General features: G+C 48.6%; 2 protein-coding genes across 5 annotated transcripts in view; one reads left to right on the forward strand and one right to left on the reverse strand.

Annotated features, from left to right (window-relative positions):
- The first annotated feature begins 1,748 nt into the window (after window positions 1-1,748).
- Window positions 1,749-11,453, forward strand: GDF11 (growth differentiation factor 11). Of its 2 annotated transcripts, XM_037144134.2 has the most exons (4): window positions 1,749-2,223; window positions 7,233-7,309; window positions 7,463-7,630; window positions 8,142-11,453. In XM_037144134.2, exons 1-4 carry the CDS (start codon window positions 1,785-1,787, stop codon window positions 8,520-8,522), a joined length of 1,065 nt encoding a protein of 354 aa, XP_037000029.1. In that variant the 5' UTR covers window positions 1,749-1,784; the 3' UTR covers window positions 8,523-11,453. The 2 variants fall into 2 exon arrangements, with proteins under 2 accessions (XP_037000029.1, XP_037000028.1); XM_037144133.2 differs by having other exon boundaries at window positions 7,233-7,630.
- Window positions 11,454-15,126: 3,673 nt separating this feature from the next.
- Window positions 15,127-21,859, reverse strand: part of SARNP (SAP domain containing ribonucleoprotein) — a 55,468-nt gene continuing 48,735 nt past the window's right edge. For 2 of the 3 annotated variants that reach the window (XM_053661773.1, XM_053661772.1), the window contains one exon: window positions 15,127-15,346. In XM_053661773.1, coding sequence (XP_053517748.1) covers window positions 15,305-15,346 — 42 coding nt within the window. In that variant the 3' untranslated portion in view covers window positions 15,127-15,304. Of the gene's footprint in view, window positions 15,347-19,308; window positions 19,388-19,681; window positions 19,832-21,859 lie in introns of all 3 variants that reach the window. The other variant, XM_053661771.1, reaches the window with a different exon arrangement.

Genomic DNA, 21,859 nt, shown 5'->3' on the forward strand with positions numbered 1-21,859 from the left:
CCATCAGGACAATTTTGAGACACTGTGTTGAGCTCTAATGCACAGAGGAAACCATGTCACTCTATTCTGTCTGACAAGCCCAGTAATGTCCATTGATTACATAAACGTAATCAGGTCAGGAAACGTTGTGCAGGTCAGGAAACCAGGAAGATGCAGGGCCCTCAACCATTCTAAATATAGGGGTTGTCTATTGACCCCTAAGGCTTCCAACTCAAGAAATAAGCCTGGGGAAACTGAGGTCTGGGAAGAGGAATTCAGAAGCATTTGAGGAGCATTTTAGCACCTTGGCAATCTTCCACTCTGTCCTCTGGCTGTATCCAGTGTTACACTTGCAGACTAGGGTTGGTCCTGTATTTGGGTTCCTCCCTTTACAACTTGCTATCTCCAACTCAGGCATCTGAGGGCAGACCACTCTCTTCTTCTCACCCCTAAAACTACTAGCTCCTTCTCAGACTTCTAAGACCTAAAACCTTGCAGATCCAAAAGTATAGTTAGAAATCCAGAGATCCAGATTCCTCTATAAGTATAGTGGTCCTCATCTCTGCTTCCTCCCATTCAGCCCCCAGTTTCTGCTTCTTCCAACCTGTTCGTTATCTTATCCCTTTCAAGTATCAATTTCAAGCTCATGAACTCTTCCCAGCTCTCAGTCTTCCTCTTGACTCAGGGCTTCCCAACCACCTGTCCACCTTCTCAGATTGTGCCTGTCCAAAGAGACTCCCTAGTCTTCCCGGCTAACTCCCATGCCCAAGCCCTGCATCTCTCTTCCTGATTCTGCCCCAGGCTCCTCTCATGGCTTCTTTAAACAGCTTCTTTAAGCCACCCTTGGTAGCCAGGGCTCTCCCGGGCTCAGATTCCCCCCTACTGACCATCAGGCTCTCCCTGTTCCCACCAAGGCCGACTCTTGTCCCTGTGCTGTGTCTCCTTCCCTCCGGAGTCTGTCTCCTCATCTCTGCCTTCCTCCCCTCTCCCTAGGTATCCCCAAATCTCTCCCCCTCTCCCTCCAGCTCCCCTTCCTTCCCCGGGTTCTGGCCCCTGTCCCATCAGTTCCTTTGCCTCTGCCCTCATCCCTCTGCACCCCTGACCCCTTCAGGTCTGGCTCCGGGAGACCTTCACCTCTCTCCTCCCTCCAGGCTCTCTCCCTTATCTCTGTCTCCGACTCGACCACTTCTAACTCCCTACTAGTTGTGCCTGTCTCCTCCTTTCTCTGTCTCTCCAGCCAAGTCTCTGCTCCCGCTGTGGTCCCCTCTGACTCTCTCTTATTCCCCATCCCCTTTGTCTCCCTCTCCTCCTCTGCCTCCAGCTCTTCCTCTCTCTGCGTCTCGGATGCGTCCCTTCCTTTCTCATCTCTCTGTCCTTCCCTGCTCTGCCGGGGTCCCTCTCCCCCTTCTTCTCCCCCACCCCACTATCTCGGCCTCTCCATCTCTCTCTGGGCCCTCACTCCCTCCCTCTCTCGCTTTCCCACCGCTCTCTCCGGCTCCCTCTCTCGCCTCGGATGACAGCGCTGCCTCTTTTGTTGGCTCCGCAGCCAATCGCGGCCGCTGACGACACGGGGGCCGGGGCTATAAAGGGCCTGGTCCGGGCTCGGGCCCCCCCAGCCGCCCGCCCCGGCCGCCCGCCCGCCCCGCCCGCGCGCCCGCCGCCCGCGGCCCCCCGGCCCCCCCTCGGCCGGGCAGCCCCCAACCCCGCGCCGCCGGGACCCCCTCCTCCTCCCCCTCCTCCCCCGCCCCCTCCCCGCGGGACTCCGGCGTCCCCGCCCCCCAGTCCTCCCTCCCCTCCCCTCCAGCATGGTGCTCGCGGCCCCGCTGCTGCTGGGCTTCCTGCTCCTCGCCCTGGAGCTGCGGCCCCGGGGGGAGGCGGCCGAGGGCCCCGCGGCGGCGGCGGCGGCAGCGGCGGCGGCGGCGGGGGTCGGGGGGGAGCGCCCGAGCCGGCCGGCCCCGTCCGCGGCGCCCGAGCCCGACGGCTGCCCCGTGTGCCTGTGGCGGCAGCACAGCCGCGAGCTGCGCCTGGAGAGCATCAAGTCGCAGATCCTGAGCAAACTGAGGCTCAAGGAGGCGCCCAACATCAGCCGCGAGGTGGTGAAGCAGCTGCTGCCCAAGGCGCCGCCGTTGCAGCAGATCCTGGACCTGCACGACTTCCAGGGCGACGCGCTGCAGCCCGAGGACTTCCTGGAGGAGGACGAGTACCACGCCACCACCGAGACTGTCATCAGCATGGCCCAGGAGAGTAAGTGAAGGGCCGGGCGCGAGCGGCGGGGTGCTGACCCGGACTCTTCCTCCAGCTCCGAAGCCGGGCGCTCCGGGTAGCTCCCGCCCGGAAGCCTTTTCTGCAAAAACTTGACGGATTGGGGGCGGGGGCTGCTTCCTAGAAGTTTTTCTAGCGGCGGAGACGGGCTTTGGAGTTGTGTGCACGCCCCGTTCCTGGAGGTGGGGGGCGGCAAACGAGAGGGTTGCGATGCACCTCTGCCTTCTGACCCGGGGTGTGCGAGGAAGACCAGAGTTGCCGGGAGTCTGGGGAAGCCGGGGTCCGCCCGCAGCGGAGGGACCTGAGTCCTGCAACGGTCGTGGTGGAGAGGCTGGAGACCAGAACCGGGAGGCTCCCGGAGCCGCAGTACGCGCAGGGCTGCAGTGCTTTCCGCCTCGCCTGGCCCTGGCACCAGCTCTCCACCCCTTGCACCCTGGGCTCCGGGACGCGCTCACCGGGCTGCTGAGAACTGAGTGCCCCTGTCCCTCTCCCAGGAATGAGACCTGAGAGCCTCGTCTCTCTCCATGTACGTAGCCCAGCTGGCATGCATTCCACTCGGAGACCTCTGACACTCGCTGTCCCTAAGGGAGAAAGCTGTGCCTTCCGGGGACTGACCGAGCTCGGAGACTCAGCTCCACTGCGCTGGGTTAAGGGCAACCGTTTGGCTGCCCAGACCTTAGTGTTTATCCTTCATGCATCCGTCCCTACCGCACCCAGACTTGAGAAGCGAGAAGACCTAGGGAGAAAACGAAATAGATGAGGAGGGAGAAAGGGACCCAGGTATCCAAGCCCCTAGCCAGATGAAAGATGAACATGTTAATAGATTTGAGCTGCTTTGACATTTTATGGCCTGAAAAATCCAGGCCAACACTCCCCCAACACCCCCAAACTCCCCAGCCCTCCTTAGGGTAAGATGACTCCCTTTCCCCTCCCCCACTGCGGTCTCCCCCCACCCCCAGCCTCCAACTCCCGGGAACCAGGCCCTCTCTTATTCCCTAGAGTTTTGGCGAAGTAACACGCACCCCCCCCCCCCCAAACACACACAACTGTTTGGTTTTATGGCTCTGAAGAGAAGAGGGGGGAGACTCTTTTATTGGCAGATGGGTCATAAAACTGGGGGCTGAGGGGAGTCCTAGTGGCCCACCCCCACGGGAGAGGCACAGGAACCCAGGTGTGTATCTGGGAGGCTGAGTGCCTCATCCTGCCACCAGTTATTTTTGCAGATCCGAACTCCATAGTACTTGGTCAGGGCTGTAAAGAAAAAAACTCACAGAAGTAGGAAACTAATTTGGGAGTCCGGCGGAGGTGAAGTCCGGGATCTGATCTTGAGTTCCCTCAGTGTCCCTTCTGTTCTTGAGGGTTCTGCTTTATAGAGGCTACAGGCTTAGTTAGAGCTGGCCTGCGGGCAGCTTGGGGCTGGGGACTTGTGAAACAGAGTTGCAGAGGGATTCTGAAGAAGAGTTTGCTAGAAAACGAAGGGTACGGAGGGATAAGATCCTCTCCGGTCTACGTGGTATAGAGTGTGTCAGGATCTGCAGGTGGGTGGTGGAGCTGTGGGCTTGCTTCCCCGGGCCGCTTTCCACACTCAGCATCCTTTAAACAGCGGATCTGGGTCCGGAGTTCGCCCTGGTAATGGGGATGCGGGAAGTGAAACGGACTCCGCAGGCCTGGGTTGGGAAGTGCAGGTTAAGATGGGCTGGGGGGACGGGAGGACTGCAGCAGGTGGGGTTCCACCCCGACTTCTGCCCTCCTGCCACCCCAGGACTTGGATAACTAGGGGGACTGGGTCTGCAGCCAGGTATTGCACGTCCCCTTTAAGAACCTAGCTGAGCTCTTAAGAGAGGGAGGGGGAGTGGAGGGGAGGGGAGGGGAGAGAGAGAGGGGAAAAGGAAAAAGAGACTTTTATAGTCTAATCCCCAGGGACCCGCTTTAATAAGAGACTTGTGCTCTGCTAATCGGGGGAGGTGTTTGTCAGCAGAGATGGCCTCCGATCCCCTCCCCCATCTCCCCTCCCCCAGCCTTCAACCCTGGACCCCAGCCCCCACCTCTCCTAGGCTGCAGTGCCTGCCCCAGTTCCCTCCACCCTCTCAGGCTCTCCCACCCCAGCGTTCGTCCTGGGAACCCAGCCCCCTTGCCCTTCTGGGAACCAAGCCCAGCCCCTCAGTTTCTCTCTCCTCCCTACACCAAGAGGCCCCTGTCCTCTCGGCCCAACCTCCTGCCCCTAGGCCTTCCAGCCAGGGTAAGAAGAGTGTGTAGGGGTGGGGGGGAGGGCGAGGTGGTGAGCAGTGAGGGGGTTGGGCTTTTGCTGAAAATAGTGCAATGACCTCTCTCCAGACCAGCACCGCCTACTAAACCTGACCTGCTGCCTGCCACCAACCCGATCAATCCAACACAGATGTGGCTCCTTCCCCTCCCCTTTGGGAGCTGGGCCTATGTGTGTATGTTGGGGACTCTCTGAAGCCCCTTGTTTCCCTCTGTGGTTCTACCTGCTTCTCCTTTGTTCCTCCCCGTGTATCGTTCTATCCTCTCTCTTTATCCCATTAGGCTTAGCTACCATTCTCCTTTTACTTCGTAACCTCCACCCACTCCTTTAAATACCCCCTTCTCTTCCAGCGTTCTCCACATGCCAAACCGATTTCTTCTCCCCCTACCACGATCTTCCCTCACTTCCTTCTCTCCTCCACCATACATTGTCTTCGTCCTGTTTCCTTGTAGTACCTCCTGACTGTCTCCACGCACTGGATGAGAGGGGTACGGTGATTCCCTGGGGTGGGAGTGGAAGGCTCTGCCTAAAGACTTAGAGGGATGGGACCCTAGGGCCCAGTCCCCTATCTCTAAAGCCTTGGGTAAGTTTAGAAAACTTAACAATAAACCAACATTTATTGAGAAGTTAGTAGCATTTTTACATTCTTTATTTAATGCTCAGCACTCCTATGGAGCCAGGATTATTATCTGTATCCCCAAGAAGTTTGGTGGGTAAGGTCAGATGCTGGTTAATGAGAAGTCAGGGAGTGATTAAACCCACTTCAGTTGTAGCCAGAGAACAGTGTTCAGATGGCTGGAAGAACTTTCATGCGCTGGCCTGTATAATTTAAGACTGGGAGTTCACTCGTCATGCATTTGTTGAGGACCGCCTCGTATTGTGGTAGGCACTAACACCACAATGAGCAAAACACACAGCATCCATACTGTCTCACCCTCACGGAGATTAGTACCTAATGGTGAAGACAGGCAGGGAAATAAGACAATCCTTATGCTGAAATTAGGCATAGTGTGCTACCTGGATTGCTGTCCCCTCCCCGCCCTTGCCTTCCCTGCCCCAGCTCTCCTGATCTCTGAGTCTCCATGCCAGCAACCCTGCCCCGCTGCACTGTCACTGCAGCACCAGGAGGAGGGTAACTGGGAGGATTATCAGTGCCCCGGGATCTCAGAGAAGAACCAAGGGAAAGGGAGCTGCAGAGGAACTTGGTATCTCATGTACTACATATATGAAGAGCAGTAAGGACTTTCCTCCCCACCTCACTTGGAGGCAGGCTCCTCCTCCTGCTGGGGTGGAGATGGGGGCATGCTGAGGGGAGACTGCAAACCTAAGTCCGCCTTGCTTATACAGAATGCAGAGACCCGGGCATGATACAGAAGGGCTTGGACTTCCTAACCATACTCACAGGGCTCTGGAAGCTCCTTCCTGGTTCTTCCTCTCTCAGTCCATTTAGAGTGAGAATGGGTATTCCTGTCCAACGGAAACACGATTTAAGGCATCCCCAACTAATTTAAGGAATTAGAAAAGGGAACCAAGAGGAGCTGCAATGGAAGCCGAGGCAACTATTGAGAATCATCCTTTAGACCAAGAATGGCCAATCTGTGTCCAGAACAAGGGGAAACGGGCCAAAATATAAAGTTGGGATGTTGTTGTTTTTCTTAATATTTTATTTATTTATCTTTAGAGGGGAAGGGAAGGAGAGAGGGAGAGAAATGTCAATGTGTGGTTGCCTCTCCTGTGTCCCCTGCTGGGAACTGGCCTGCAACCCAGGCATGTGCCCCGACTGGGAATCGAACTGCGATACTCTGGTTCGCAGGCCCGCGCTCAATCCACTGAGCTGCACCAGCCAGGGCTAAAGTTGGGATGTTAAAGCTTTGTAAAGACTTACTGGCACTGGACAGGAAGCTTGGGAGAAAAGAAGACTGGTCACAGTTAATCTGGTGTGTTAAGTATTATTTCTAATGCTTTGGGCAAGTAGGAGGAAACCACATAGAGCTGGATTTTCCCTTCTTCAAAAGCTAAGGTAGTAATGGGGTGAGGAAGAAGTGGAAGAAACTGGTTTTGGGTTAATGGGAGAGTCTGATGCACAGGAGTGTTTGAGTAGATACATTCTTCTGGGAGTGTTATTTCTAGTGAAAACAGTGCAAAGAAACCTAGGTCTGAATCCTGGTTTACTTCATGGAATGAGTTTAGCTCATGTTCTCTATCTGGACCCTAAGTTATCCACTCTCAGAGGCCATCTGTTTTTTTTTGGGGGGGTGGGAGGGTAGAAGGGGCCAGGGCTGTGCCAGGCTCCACCTGGCCACCAGACAAAACAGAGCAAAAATGGGGGAAGGTGACCTGAAGAAAGCAGGTGTGATATGAAGTTTGGCTTCCGTGAAGAGTATCAAAGGATCAGAAGAAGTTGGAGCCCTATGTGTCAGGGCAAGTTGGAGAAGAATTCTCTAATAGCTGTCTTTGCAGGTTGTCTGGTAGGGGAGAACCTATGCATTAGGGCAAACAGATTAGGGAACAGGCACAGATCAGTCAAACCTGACAGCGTTCGTCCTTTAGGGAGAGGAGACACTGTTCTGGGTACTGGTGACATGGTAGTCAACAAGACGGGCATGGGAGAAGGGTAAAAAACTGGGAAACTCAGGCTGAGGAGTCCAAGTTGCCAGTGCCACCCAGGGCTGCTGACTCTCTCCACAAACACCCTCTGCTGACCGTGTATCCCCTTTTCTCTTACCAGCGGACCCTGCGGTGCAGACAGATGGCAGCCCTCTCTGTTGCCATTTCCACTTCAGCCCCAAGGTGATGTTCACAAAGGTACTAAAGGCCCAGCTGTGGGTGTATCTACGGCCCGTGCCCCGCCCAGCCACAGTCTACCTGCAGATCTTGCGACTGAAACCCCTAACTGGGGAAGGGACTGCTGGGGGAGGGGGCGGAGGCCGACGTCACATCCGTATCCGCTCACTCAAGATAGAGCTACACTCACGCTCCGGCCACTGGCAGAGCATCGACTTCAAGCAAGTACTACACAGCTGGTTCCGCCAGCCACAGAGCAACTGGGGCATCGAGATCAACGCCTTTGATCCCAGTGGGACAGACCTGGCTGTCACCTCCCTGGGGCCAGGAGCTGAGGGGCTGGTGAGCAGGGAGCCTGAGATGGTGGCAGATGTGTGTAACCTGGCCCTGAGGAGGTGGGATGTTGGGAAAGATAGACCAGGAACATGAAGGGGGTTGGGGACCAGCATTTACCTGGGGCCAGGAACTGATTCTAGAGGAGGGGTTTGGGAGGGAGTAAGGGGAGTAGCCACTATCACTTTTCAGAGATCCAAGGCAGGCAACAGCTGAAAACTGCACTTGGGGTGAAGGTATGAATTAATGGGAGATCTGTAGGAACACAAAAATGGGCTGTTTTGATGAGGCCCCCGGGCCAATGGGATGATGAGAGTTAGGTTGCCAGGAGAGGAATTAGGAAAGGTGAACTGCAGGAGAGATAGCTAGCTAGCAAGAAAAGTGGGCAGATGATTCGGTCTGGGGATGGAAAAACTGAGAAGTCCGTTCTTACGCCCCTGTTGAGGGGCAGGTGAGAAAGGCACATGGAGTAGGAACCCTTCAGGACTCTATCACATCTCTTTCTCCTCTCCCATCCCAGCATCCTTTCATGGAGCTTCGAGTCCTAGAGAACACAAAACGGTCCCGGCGGAACCTGGGCCTGGACTGCGATGAGCACTCAAGTGAGTCCCGCTGCTGCCGATACCCCCTCACAGTGGACTTTGAGGCTTTCGGCTGGGACTGGATTATTGCACCTAAACGCTACAAGGCCAACTACTGCTCCGGCCAGTGCGAGTACATGTTCATGCAAAAGTATCCGCACACCCACTTGGTACAACAGGCTAATCCAAGAGGTTCTGCTGGGCCCTGCTGTACCCCCACCAAGATGTCCCCAATCAACATGCTCTACTTCAATGACAAGCAGCAGATTATCTACGGCAAGATCCCTGGCATGGTGGTGGATCGCTGCGGCTGCTCCTAAGGTGGGGGACAGAGGATGCCTCCCCCACAGACCCTACCCCTAGATCCCAGCCCTGACCCCCTCCAGGCCCTAGATCTCCCTCCACCTCTTCTCATGAACATCACACCTTGTTCCCTGCCCAAGCAGTGTGCAATACAACAGAGGGAAGTAGAAGGGGTTTGGGGGAAAGGGAGAAGAGGAGGGGGCAGGTCAGGTGGGAGTGTGTGAAGTTTGCAGGTGAGAAGGTTTGGCAAGAAGAGAGACATGGAGCAGAGGTAGAGCAGAGGGACAGAGACAGGAACAGTAAGAGCAGCAGTGAGAAGGCGAAGGGATGGAGATGCAGATGAGTCAGAGACTAGGCAGAGATAAACTGAGAAAGAGACCGAAAGGGAGTAAATAAGAGGAAGCCCCATATCGAGCCTCCTCTCTTTCACTGCCAAGGTGAGAAAGAGGCTTAGTATGGTTTGGGAAGACCCCCTGACTACCATTCTTAGTAGGAGAGGACATCAAAAATCCATTCTTAGTTTCTTCCCTTTCTCTCTCCAGCGTGGCCTGGGGAAAGGAAGTGAGGGGCAGGGACAAAAGTGAGGATTTTGGAATTTTATTTATTTATTTATTGTGACTTTTCATTTTTTGGTATTTGGCTTTACTGAAATAGAAGGGCCCCTGCCCACTGTGCCCCATTTGTCCCTTATTCCCCAAACCCTGTTGTCCCGAAATACCCACCTACTTAAAAGCACTTGTATAAAGCCTCCAGGTTTGGGAATGGGAGTGATGGCAAGAGGGCTGACATATTGTGAAATTTCCAATCCATAATCACCCTACTTAATTAGCCTTCCTGAGCCAAAGGGGCTGAATTCCAGCGGTCACAGAAATAGTTAAGAGGTTAGGGTTTAGGAGCTGGGGGATGGAGGAGCCAGCCCTCAACATCCAGGATCTATATGAGAGTCACTGAACTAACCCTCAGGTCCATCCTCATAGTATTGAGTTATTTAGCTGGAGGGTGTGGCCTGCTTATCCCCAAATTCCCCTCCCAGCCAAGAGAGAGACCAAAGAGCCTGTGGAATGCCCCTGCTCCCAGCCTTTATCTTCAGGTCAATAAAAAGAAGAGTATGGAGATCCCAGAGTTCCTGGGTCTGGGGAGGGTTAGGAGGGGTAGAGAAAGGAGTAGTGAGGAGGTTGATAGTTACAGGGCATTTGAATCCAAATCACTGCTCTGGGCTAGGGAATAGACCTGCAGACCAAGGTGGAAGGGATTCTGGAGGGGGGACATTTTAGTCCCCCAACCCCAAAGCTCAGGGTGGAAGGGGAGAGAAAAGGGAGCAGAGTGTCTATAATTATTTTTATGTTTATTTTTGGAATCTAGCAGTACCTGGCAGCAGGAATGGGGACAATACAGTGGAGAAAAGCATCTGACGAGGCCAGTTAGAGCAGAGGATGGGAAGGAAGGAGACTCCCTGGTTTGGAAGGCTAGAAAGTAGGCAGGGACTGGGTACCACTCCAGGTCACTAGCTGGGCCTATTCTTCCCACAATCCTGACCCACCCTCCTCTGGACTCACTGTGCCTCAGTTTCTTCCCCTCGATGGAATGAAAAATAGCAGCACCCGCCACAGCCAAGAGATGAATTCTGAGCACTTACCACGGGCACTTTATGGACATAAAATACCTCTCGCTGTGGGACAGATAACCAGGGCACCAGAGCAGTGGTGAAGAGATGTGAGGCTTAGAGGAGTCGCAGGCTTCAGAGTCCAAGTTCCCCTCTGCCTCCCAGCTGGACAGTGCCTGAAGCCAAGGAGCTGAGAATCTCCTGATCACACCCTATCCATACCTCACCACCAGACCTCTCGGCTCTAGGCCAGGGCCTAGGTCAGGAGAGGAGGGGGAAAGAACCTTCAGTAAAGTCATTACTCTTTAGTAGAACCAGCAGTTATGGTTCTGATACAAATGGTACTGAACTGAAGTTAAGCCGGAGCTGGAGAGCTGACTAGGAAGGCTTGTTCTTCCCAAGAGCATGACTCTCCCACCTGGCCCAGCCAGTGGAAGGGGCAAAGGACGTGACCACCCTTGGGAAGGTGATGTTGGTGAGCTTTAGCATCTTATTCCCATAGTGAGATGAGATAGATGTTTCAGTATAGGAATAGGCAGGGGCTATTAAGCATTTCAACTTGCCTCCTCCCATACAGCAGCTATCTAACCCCTGTCCCGCCCAGCTTCCTCTCTGACCCTGTTCACCCTTCTGGCCCAATCTGGGAGAACCTTCAACACCATTCACCTTTTCTTGGTGGAAGGAGAGGAACAAGTGAAGAACAGAACATGCTTTCCCCAAGGTCAATTGCTGATGTCTTTTGATCTTGGCACAGGGTGGGGTTGGGCAATAGGCACCAGGGAACTTCCCTCTACAAATTCTAGAGAGCTGGGGCATTAGACTTGGGGACACTTAGAATATGCCCCTTTAATACCACCAAATAAAGACCTTTGGGGGAGGGTCTTTTTCAAACAAATCTGTGAGTTGAAGTCTCCTTTCCTGGTCCTCCCCACCCTCAAGGAGGCCTGGAGGCACAACCCAGTGGCCTAGTGGCAACTAGCACCACCCCCAAACCACCTTAAGATGTGTGTGGACCTCGCCAGTGCCCTCAGATCATAATTAGTGTAATTATGATTTACTTTGTGTATTTGTTACACTGTGTGCGTGATTGCCTTTGTTTGTTAAGGGTGTCTGAGGAGTATGGGGCTGACAAGGGCACTGGAATGCCGGGAAAGGACTTTTTCACTGAGATCAAGGATTCCTGGAGGGAACCATTGCAAAAAGGCCATCAGGCAGTTTTCAAGTTATGTGACAGAGGGCAAAGATGGCCATAGGGTGCTCTGAGTTTTGGAGTGGTCACATGACACAATCCAGCACTTGAACCTGAAAAGAGAAAAATAAAAGCAGTCAAAAGAATTTAGAATTCAGTGATGGGCTCTTCTCCCTAACCAAGTGCCACAATTTACACCTCCAGGAACAGAAGAGGATCTGAGATGGGGTGAGGGTGGGGAGGGCGGGCACACGGTCTTTGGGAAAGGGAAGAACACTAGGGGCAGCCAGGATGAGGGCTGGGACATGCAGCCCAAGGTCTGCATGACCTAGAACTCCCCTAGACAGCTTGATCCAAAACAGTCCCCAAGATTGCAAAAACCCTCTCTTAGCTTCCAGAGAAAGCTCTAAAAGTTCTCATGATCCAGCTCATGTCTATCCTACTCTGCAGTTCCATGATCCTGGGTTTTCTCAACAAAGTTTTACCAATATCTATAAACCAACAAAGCCACTCACCTTGCCAGTATACCAAAAGTGGTTAAGTGTCTCAAAAATTCCTTCCATGTATATATAGCACACTTCCAAGGCATAAGAGTTGGGAGTACCAAAGGAATCTTGCCTAAATTATGTTTTTTAAAAAATTTAAAAAGCTACTATTAACATCGACCTGATCCAGAATGAGGACAGGGCTACTGGGGGTTGGATGTGCCGCCAAGCCTTCCCTGTCTTGTCAGTTTTATTGACAGATAGATGCCACCTCAGACCAAGATCGAGGTGGACAAAAGTACTGCATACTGTATCCTCCCAAGGAACTGCTTTATTCACACCTACTTTAGCTTTATCTGAGCTAAAAATAGGCTCTTTCCTCTACTGCTCATTGCTTCCTACTTTGAAAAGATACCCAGGAGAAACTGCAAGATGACTTTTGTCCCCAAACATCCTCCAACCCAACGCATGAGTAGCTATCTTATACTCTATTTTGGGGATGCTGGGTTCCCCAAGCTAAGTACCAGCAGCGAATGGTATTTATAGCTCATGTTCTCTAGTGAGGCAGAAGCAGGGAAGTCTGCCCCAGGTGACAATGTCAGTTTTCCTGCCCCAGCGAGTATTAGGACTCCTCCACCTCCCCCCACTCATCCTCCTAATGTACCTACACATGTAATGTGCACACGCACTAATTTCATTCAACCCCTTAACCCCTAGTTGGAAGCTACTTGGGGAAAAGAAAGTCTTCCAACTGTAAATCACCTAGTAAAATTAAGAGCTAATATTTATCAAATGATTACTATGCAAACTACGGTAAGTAAATTGTTCCAAGTATGTAATACAGCAATTCTCAAGAGTTGCTAGAAATCACACCTAAGTAGTAGTTACACAATATTCCACTGTAATATATTGTATTAATAGTGATCTGAGAGGTGGAAAAAGCTAATGGCAGGGACAGCTGAGAAAGGAAAATAAAAGTGGGAGCACCCTGGACTCAGAGTCTACAAAGGTATGAAGATGCCATTATTCTATAATTCCTTTGGAGTTTAAAAACAAGTGTGGATATGTAGCAAGAAAGGCAGAGGTTAGTTTCTGATGGATTTCAATAAGCAGGTGAGTGACACTGCCTGTTGGAGGTCCCCAGAGAACAGGGAAAAAGTTAAGTTCCTTCCTCCAGTTAAGTTCCTTCCTCCCCTTTCATTTCTTGTACCTACATGGCAACTTGACTCAACACCAAGAAGTTCTGCTCTTACATCTTCCTTCCTATACCCCTCACCCCACAGAAACTTCTAGCCTTATCTTCAGAAGTTCCTGGGAGTTGGGAAAGGACACTCTTAACTGAATGAATTTGGAGAACAAGAGAATGATCCTAGAAAACCATAAAAAGGTATAGATTTACAGCTGAGGAAGCCAGCTCCCTCCACATCTTTTATAGACTCCCTCCTTTAGTTTCCAGGTATGGGGAGAATGTCAGCTAACCACACCTAGATCTTGGATCAGCTAGGAGAGACTAGGGGATAGGAAGGAAGGGTATACCAGATTCTAGATGAAAGGATTGGAAGCCTACTTATGCCTTTAAAAGGAACTTACTATTTAAAGACTAAATTAGTAAAAAAGACTTGAACTATTCATGCTCAACTATGTATATAATGGCTGAGACTGGAAGAGGAACACTTACTGATCAGGTTTAGAGGGGAGAGACTTCTGACCAATGTAAGAACAGCTACTAGAATGAGATGAAAAAGTTCATAAAAAGTCTATCCACACTGTCAAGGACTTGGGGAAAGTGAGTTGAGTCAGGAAAGAATGATTTGGCTTTAAGAAGAGAATCCTGGGGTTGGAGTGGGGGATAGGGTGGGGAGACTGAGTGCTTTTATGTAAGGTTAGAGGTGACAAAGTAAACTTCTGAAGGACCCACTGCTCCACTCCATTATCACCATCTGTTCCATTCTTTTACCTATTACTACTTTTTATCATCTTTGGGTAGAAGACCCTAACTGAATCTATGACCCCTCTGAAGCAGCAAAAACTAATTCCCTCTGGTTCTCTTTTTAAGAGTAGAGAGAGGAAAAGCTAGCCTTAAATGAGGGCCTGGAGAAAAGAAAGGGAGGCTTACAGAAGAGGCCAGAAGTAGGAAAAGTTTAACCAGGAATCACTTCTGCTTACTTTTCCAAAGTCTCAGAATGGGGCAAAATTCACAACAAATGGGCAATCTTTGGATCTACTCTCTAAGGCACAGTTTTCCTAAATTGTCCAAACCTAGGTCCCTGCCCTCCTCGGCAACCAGAGACTTTGTTAAAAGAAATTCTTGTTAGGAAGGGGAATAAACCATTCCCTATTAATTAGAAAACAAGCCAGAAGGTTTTAGTAGAAGTGGGAACAAGGAATTATACTACAGCAACACAGGATCTGATTATGATACCAAAGCCTTCAGGTAAGGTGCCAGGACCTTAAGATTAAATAGTAGGCCCTGGCTGGTGTAGCTCAGTGGATTGAGCGCCAGCCTGTGAACCAAAGATTAAATAGGTCTCAGATTTGTATGAAACTTCAAATGCAAACAAGCAGGCTGCTTAGAGCAAGCCAAAGCTTTCTAAGTTAGGAAGCCCATCAAGTAGAATGGATTTTAGTAATATCGAAGAAACATTAGCACTAAAACTGTAACAGTATATTTCTGCAACCTAAGACAAACTAGCAAAGGGCTTCATTAGTAAAAGCCTTCAGTCCAATGCTTATGTTCCCAGTGAGGTAGGCAACAATGCCTAACACCTCTGACATCCTGTCAGGTTTTGAATCTCTACACTTTCTTCTAGCTCAGAGGGGTACTCAGCCCATCTCCTCTACTGAACTGCCTGACCAACAGGGTCCCACATACTGACTTTGGCTGAAACTAGACAGTATCATACCAGGTCACTTTCAAAACCAGGACCCTTTTGGACTCCTGACATATAACAGAATACCAGTCATTAGTCCTTATATTTAAATCCTTTGCAACTCCTAAAACCCACAGTGTTCTCCCTATTTCATCCCAATGGGTCACATGAACCTGCCAAAGCAAAGTCTCAGGGTGAAACCTGGCCTCTTCATGGAGGATAAAGTGGTAAAAGAATACCTGTGAATATGAGAATATAAATAGGCTTAAAGGGATGGACTCAATCCTTTTCCTTATCCTTTTTTTTAGTGGTTAAAAAGGCATTATAACTAACTCTGTTTATCTGTCCCTGAAGTTCCCCATATCTAATCCAATCTGTATCTAAGAACTCAAAATAGCACCTAATAAAACACATTGTTCTCTTTTCTATTTTTTATTAACAAGCAAAATAATTAAAAAAACAACAACAACAATCTTAAAGTTGGAACAGCAAGAAGTCAAACTGCTACTGTATTCATCAGTGCACCCAGGGTACATGCTCTCTTAATGCGAGGCAGGACCTAGGCACAAAACTGTGTGTTTAGGTATGTATGTGACCAAGAAGAATCAGAGAGATGGAAACCACTGGAGAACAGAAAACATGGAGTTTCTCATCAGGCAATCCCAAAGCGTTCTGCTCTTTTCCTCTTCTTTGCCTATAAGGAACAAGCAAGAAGAAAAAGAATTAGATTGCAAGATGATAGTGGCCTGGGTTCCTGGCTGCTTTAATCTAAACTCACATGGATTGTCACAAGGTCCAAGAAGGAGGAAAGGCCCAGGCTTAAGCTTGGCAGCCAAAGATTTCATTCCTGAATTTTTCCTGTTATCCAGTTAGAGCTGGGGGAAGTTTGGTGGAAAAAGGTAGAAAATTGTAGGGGGCGGGGGCAGGAAAACAGTGGCAGAAAATGGATAGATTCCTGAAGGAGAGAAGGCCACTCAGCCTTGTAGCAACAATGGACTCTTAACAGGCTGGGGAAAGTCTTCTACTCAGTGGGAAGACGGAAGATTTCAGTGGACAAAGCGCTGGCCTATGCTGTGGAGGTGAGGGGAATGCCCTTCTGGGCCCATGCAGCAGCTATTCCTTAGTTCTCCAAATCCAAAGAGGCATAATATATCAACATAATAAATGGGGAGAGGGGGGAGTCCCTAACATGGATCTCTTAAGGGAGGAAGCATTTGAGGGTACAAAATGGGGTAAGGAAAGACCTTTTTGTTCTAAGACAGACTCGAACAGAACTGAATCAATCCATCCTTCCTCCAACCACTGCCCCAGCAAAGGGGGGTTTCTTTTTCATTCCATTCACACAGGAGGTTTAATTTAGATTAAAAAGAAAAGCCAAGTGTTTACAGACCCAGACCACTCAAGGAGGATTATTAACACAATTCTTTGGAATCAAAGGAAAGTCATCTGGTTCACATAAACTCCATTAGCCTCAGAAGCTACTTCTTCCTAACATATATGGAGTCTCTCAACAAAAGCTGATATTCCTTGCCACCCAACAAATCTGTCTTATCTTGGAGAGAACAAATGTACCAGCTTAGTGAGCATGTCTAGTTTAACAGTTTCCTTGGGAAAAAGGGAGTAATTTTAACTAGAATTAACACACACCTAGGTTTATGGTTTACTTCTAGTTCATCCTGGCTAGTTACTAACTAAGCAGATATTTACAACAGATAATGATTTATTCTGAATTAGGGCAAAAACACAAACTCCTCTAGTTTTTCCTAGTGAGGAATGTAAACGAAACAGACTCTAAAATTTTCAAGGTTTATTTTATTTTTATTATTCACAAAGAAACTTCTTAAGATTTTGAGTGTGTGAAGTAATAAATTTTCAGAAGATATCTCCAGAGGTAAGGGAAAAAAAGAAAGTAAATTTGGATTAAATGAGAGAAAGAACATTTCAAATTCCTCACCACTCAAAAAGTATTTATAATTCAAAATCTCCATTATTTCAAACATTCCTACACACGTCAGGTGACAAATGGTCTCCAGTATATTGAGTTGGCCAAAAAGTCTAGTTTTTTTCCATAAAATAAGAAGCATATTTCCTTATTTAAGATTTTATTTATGTTTTCAGAGAGAGGAGAAGGGAGGGAGAAATAGAGGAAGAGAAACGTCAATGTGTGGTTGCCTGTGGCATACCCCCCGCCACTGGGGACCTGGCCTGCAACTGCAACCCACGCCACTGTTCTAACCAGGAATTGAAACGGCGGCCCTTTGGTTTGAAGGCTGGTAACTCAATCCACTGAGCCACACCAGCCAGGACTGATTTGGTATTTTGAGTATGTCAATTATCTCTCACAATTGGCTTCTACTGGGTAGAGGCCAGGGCTGCTGCTAAACATCTGCTTTTAAAAATGCATGCTGAGCCCCAGCTGGTGTGGCTCAGTGGACTGAGTGCTGGCCTGAGAAAAAGGGTTGCTATTTCAATTCCCAGTCTAGGGCACATGCCTGGGTTGCAGACCAGGTCCCCAGTAGGGGGTGTGTGAGAGGCAACTGATCGATGTATCTCTCACACACTGATGTTTCTCTCCCTTCCTTCCCCTCTAAAAGAAAAAAAAAGAAAAAAGTAAATAAAATATTTAAAAAACAATGCACACTGATATGACAGCTGTCACAATAATATCTAACAAAATTGTTTTGAATGAAGTCTTTAAAGCAATACTAGAGACATCTAACAGAAAATACTAAATGAACTTTTTGGCCAACCCAACTGGTCTTCAAATCAGCAAATCAATATTATCTATCAATGTTCTAAGCAGTGTTCCAATGTTTGAGAGTCTCAGTGAATGTGAGTTACTCCAGAGGAAGCTGGGATGTGAATGAACACAAGTCTTAAGAAAGGGGGTAGGGGGGAGAGACTTGGGTCAAGATGGCAGCATTGGCAGACATGGCTTGCCTCTTCGCACAACTAAAATTACAATTGAAATATAGAACAACTATACTCAGAACCATCTGAAATTGAGTTGAATGGAAGTCTTGACAACTACAGAATTAAATAAACCACATCCATCCAGTTTGGTAGGAGGAGTGCAGACATGGAAACGGGCTAGTCCCACATTCACACATGGTAGATAAAAACCTGGGAAGGTTATTGAGAGCAACGAGTCCCAGCTCTACACCAGGACCACCAGCCCAGGGTTCCAGTGCCAGGAAGATAAGTCCCCACAACTTCTGGCTGCAAAAACCAGTGTGGATTGGTTCTGTGGAACGAACTTCTGGAGCCCAAGCAGATCCTTGTAAAGAACCCACCCACAGACTCACCTAGTCAGACTTACTCCCTCTGAGTTTCAGCTTGAAAGGCATGGTGCCATACTGTGAAAAACTGAAGTGTCTGGCATCAAGGCAAGCAGAGGCCACTGCCCATGTTCTAAACCCTCCACAACACGGCCATGGAGCCATAAAACCAGCAAGCAGATGCCATATCTGAGATTCCATCAACCTTACTAACACTATTTGACCCACTCTGGAGATCTCCTAAGACTCCACCCCACTGAAGCTGCTTTTCCATATGAATGGCTGGTCTTGGCTTATGCTTCACAACTTCCTAAGTCCTCCCAAACAAGCCTCAGTGAGCCTCAGACCCAGCAGTAGCAACAGCCAGCCTAGACTCACAGCTTGGCTTCTCCTAGGAATCTCCAAGCCCAGCACAAGTAGCAACCATACCAGATTGCTTTATAGCTCAGGAAGGGTGGCCCTGACGCAAAACAAAGGTGGTGGTTGACCTTAGCCTGCACCACCGAGGAAACACAAGAGCTAGTGCACCCAGTGGATAGCTACAGAGCACGCTGTACTACTACCACCCTGTCCCTGAACAGTACATCCACCACAGAGGGCAGAGGTGGTGGTCGGTGGTCACAGCCAGTCCTTGGAGCTGACAGGCCTGGGTAAATCCCTCCCAGTGATCTCCCAACAGCAACCAAGACTCAACTACAAAAGGAGAGTGGCCCTGGCTGGTGTGGCTGAGTGGATTGAGGGCCGGCCTGTAAACCAAAGGGCTGCCAGTCCAATTCCCAGTGAGGGCACATGCCTGGATTGTATAGGCCAGGTCCCCAGTGGGAAGCACATGAAAGGCAACCCCACACTGATGTTTCTCTTCCTCCCTTCCCCTCTAAAAATAAGTAAATAAAATCTTAAAAAAAAAAAAAAAAAAAGGAGGATATACTCAGCCAATACAAAAAGCATACCTTAAGTACCCAGCTTGGGTGATAGGGGAGACTGTGACAATGAACCCCGAGAAGACACCTACTACCTTAGGCCACACTACCAAAACATGGAGTCAAAGCAGCTGTACTAATAACACACAGAAACAAATCCAGGGAGTCTGCCAAAATGAGGAGATAGAGAAATATGGCCCAAATAAAAGAACAGATCAAAACTCCATAAAAATGAAATGGCGATAAGCAATCTATCAGATGCGGAGTTCAAAACAGTGCTTATAAGGATGCTCAAGGAATTTAGTGAAGACCTCAATGGCACAAAAAAGATCTAGTCAGAAACGAAGGATACTCTATTTGAAGTAAGGAACAACTGCCTGCCTGGTGTGGCTCAGTGGATTGAATGTTGGCCTGCAATGCAATAGGTTGCTGGTTTGATTCCCAGTCAGAGCACATACCTGGGTTGTGAGCCAGGTCCCCAGTAGGGGCCGTGCAAGAGGTAACCACACATTGATGTTTTTCTCCCTCTCTTCCCATCTAAAAATGAAAAAAACAAAACAAAACAAAACAAAAAAAACTTAAAAAAAATAAAAAAAGAACAATTTACAGATAAACAACAGTAGAGTGGATGTAGCCAAGAATCAAATCAATGATTTGGAATATAAGGAAGCAAGAAACAACTAATCAGATCAGAAGAAAAGAGATTCTGAGACTTTCAGACAAGATGGAGGAGAAGGTAGATCCATTGTGCTCATCACACAACTAAAAGAACAACAACAAATTTAAAAACAAAAAGCAATCAGAAAATCGAACTGTATGAAGTCCCACAACCAAGGAGTTAAAGAAGAAACATTCTTCCACAGTGGTAGTAGAGGTGGAGATGGGCAGCCAGGGTGGAGAGGACATGTGGCAAGGTGGTGGCGGTGGTTGGAGGACCTCAGCAGGTGAAGTAAAGGCTAGCAACCAGGTGGTCCCACATTTCTGTAAGATAAACCAGGAAAAACAACTGGGGAGCAAGACAGACCATCTGTGCAACTCAGAGTTCCAGCGCAGGAAAGCGTCAAAACCGAATGAAAAAACCTGTGGGGGTTGCAGTGTTGGGAAAAACTCCCAGCCTCACAGGAGAGTTTGTTAGAGAGACCCACAGGGTCCTAAGATGTACACAAACCCACCCACCCAGGAATCAGCACCAGAAGGGCCCAATTTGCTAGTCAGTAGGAGGGGAAGTGACTGAAAACTGGCCAAGAGCTAAGCAACTGGCACTGTTCCCTCTCAGACCCTTCCCCTCATATGCCTCCACAACACAGCGATGTGAGTTGCCCCACCAACTCAAATACTTAAGGCTCCAGCCCTTACTACTAACAGTTGTTCAGAGACCCCCCCAAAAGGCCCAAATGAAAGAACAGATCAAAGCTCCAGAGAAAATATAAAACTAAACAATGAAGAGAGCCAATCTATCAGATGCACAGTTCAAAACAATGGTAATCAGGATGCTCACATAAATGGTTGAGCATGGTCGCAAAATAGAGGAAAAAGTTGAAGGCTATGCAAAGTGAAATAAAGGAACTATACAGGGAACCAACAGTGACAGGAAGGAAACTGTTGACTTAAATCAATGGTTTGGACCAGAAGGAAGAAATAAACATTCAGCCAGAACAGAATGAAGAAACATGAATTAAAAAAAAAATGAGGAGAGGCTTAGGAACCTCTGGGACAACTTTAAATGTTCTAACATCCAAATCATAGGAGAAGTAGAAGAAGAAGAAGAAGAAGAAGAAGAGGAGGAAGAGAAGAGATGGAAATCTTGATTGAAAAAATAATGGAGAACTTCCCCAATCTGGCAAAGGAAACAGACTTCTAGGAAGCTCAGAAAGTGCCAAAGAAGTTGGACCCAAGGAAGTATACACCAACGCACATCATAATAACATTACCCAAGATTAAAGATAAGGAAAGAATCTTAAAAGCAGCAAGGGAAAAGGAGGCAGTTACCTACAAAGGAGTTCTCATAAGACTAGCAACTGATTTCTCAAAAGAAACCTTACAGGCAAGAAGGGGTTGGAACGAAGTATTCAAAGTCATGAAAGGCAAGGACCTATATCCGAGATTACTCTATCCAGCAAAGCTTTCATTTAGAATGGAAGGGTAGATAAAGTGCTTCCCAGATAAGGTCAAGTTAAAGGAGTTCATCGTCACCAAGCCCTTATTATATGAAATGTTAAAGGGCCTTATCTAAGAAAAAGAAGATAAAAAAAAATACGAATAGTAAGATGACAACAAACTCATAGCTATTAACAACTGGACATACAAACAAAAACAAACTAAGCAAACAACTAGAACAGGAACAGAATCACAGAAATGGAGATCACATGGAGGGTTATTAGCGGGGAGGGGGAGAGGGGTGGATGGCGGAAAAGGTACAGGGAATAAGAAGCACAAATGGTAGGTACAACATAGACAGGAGGGGCATAAGAACAGTATGGGAAATGGAGAAGCTGAAGAACTTATATGTATAACCCATGGACCTAGGTGAACAAATGAGAGTGGGAAGGGGGTACAGGGCAGAGGGGAATAAAGAGGGGAAAATGGAACAACCGTAATAACATAATCAATAAAAATTTTTTTAAAAGGACAAAAAAAAGAATCCAAGAAAACGAGGATAGCATAAGCAGCCTGTAGAAAAACTGCGAGAGGTCCAACATTCGTACCATATGGGTGCCAGAAGTGGTGAAACAGCAAGAAACTGGAAATCTATTTGAAAGAATAATGGGGGAAAAAAATCCCTAATTTGGTGGAGAAAACAGACATGCAAGTGCAGGAAGCAGAGAGAGTCCTGAAGAACATGGATGCAAAGTACTCCAAGACATATATATAATTAATATGCCAAATGTTTTTTTTTTAAATATTTTATTACTTATTTATCTTTAGAGGGGAAGTGGGGGAAGGAGAGAGGGAGAGAAACATCAATGTATGGTTGCCTTTTGTGCGTCCCCTGCTGGGAACTGGCCTGCA

The sequence above is a fragment of the Artibeus jamaicensis genome, unplaced genomic scaffold (genome assembly GCF_021234435.1).
Source record: "Artibeus jamaicensis isolate MK-2021 breed Jamaican fruit bat unplaced genomic scaffold, CSHL_Jam_final contig_233, whole genome shotgun sequence".
NCBI classification, from domain to species: Eukaryota; Metazoa; Chordata; class Mammalia; order Chiroptera; family Phyllostomidae; genus Artibeus; species Artibeus jamaicensis.

What these genes read in the sequence shown, in the direction of transcription:
- GDF11 (XM_037144133.2), top strand. Translation starts at nt 1,785, where the DNA reads ATGGTGCTCGCGGCCCCGCTGCTGCTGGGCTTCCTGCTCCTCGCCCTG. An exon ending in CATCAGCATGGCCCAGGAGA is followed by an intron (nt 2,224 to 7,232) that starts GTAAGTGAAGGG and finishes TTCTCTTACCAG; the next exon opens with CGGACCCTGCGGTGCAGACA. An exon ending in GGCCAGGAGCTGAGGGGCTG is followed by an intron (nt 7,631 to 8,141) that starts GTGAGCAGGGAG and finishes CTCCCATCCCAG; the next exon opens with CATCCTTTCATGGAGCTTCG.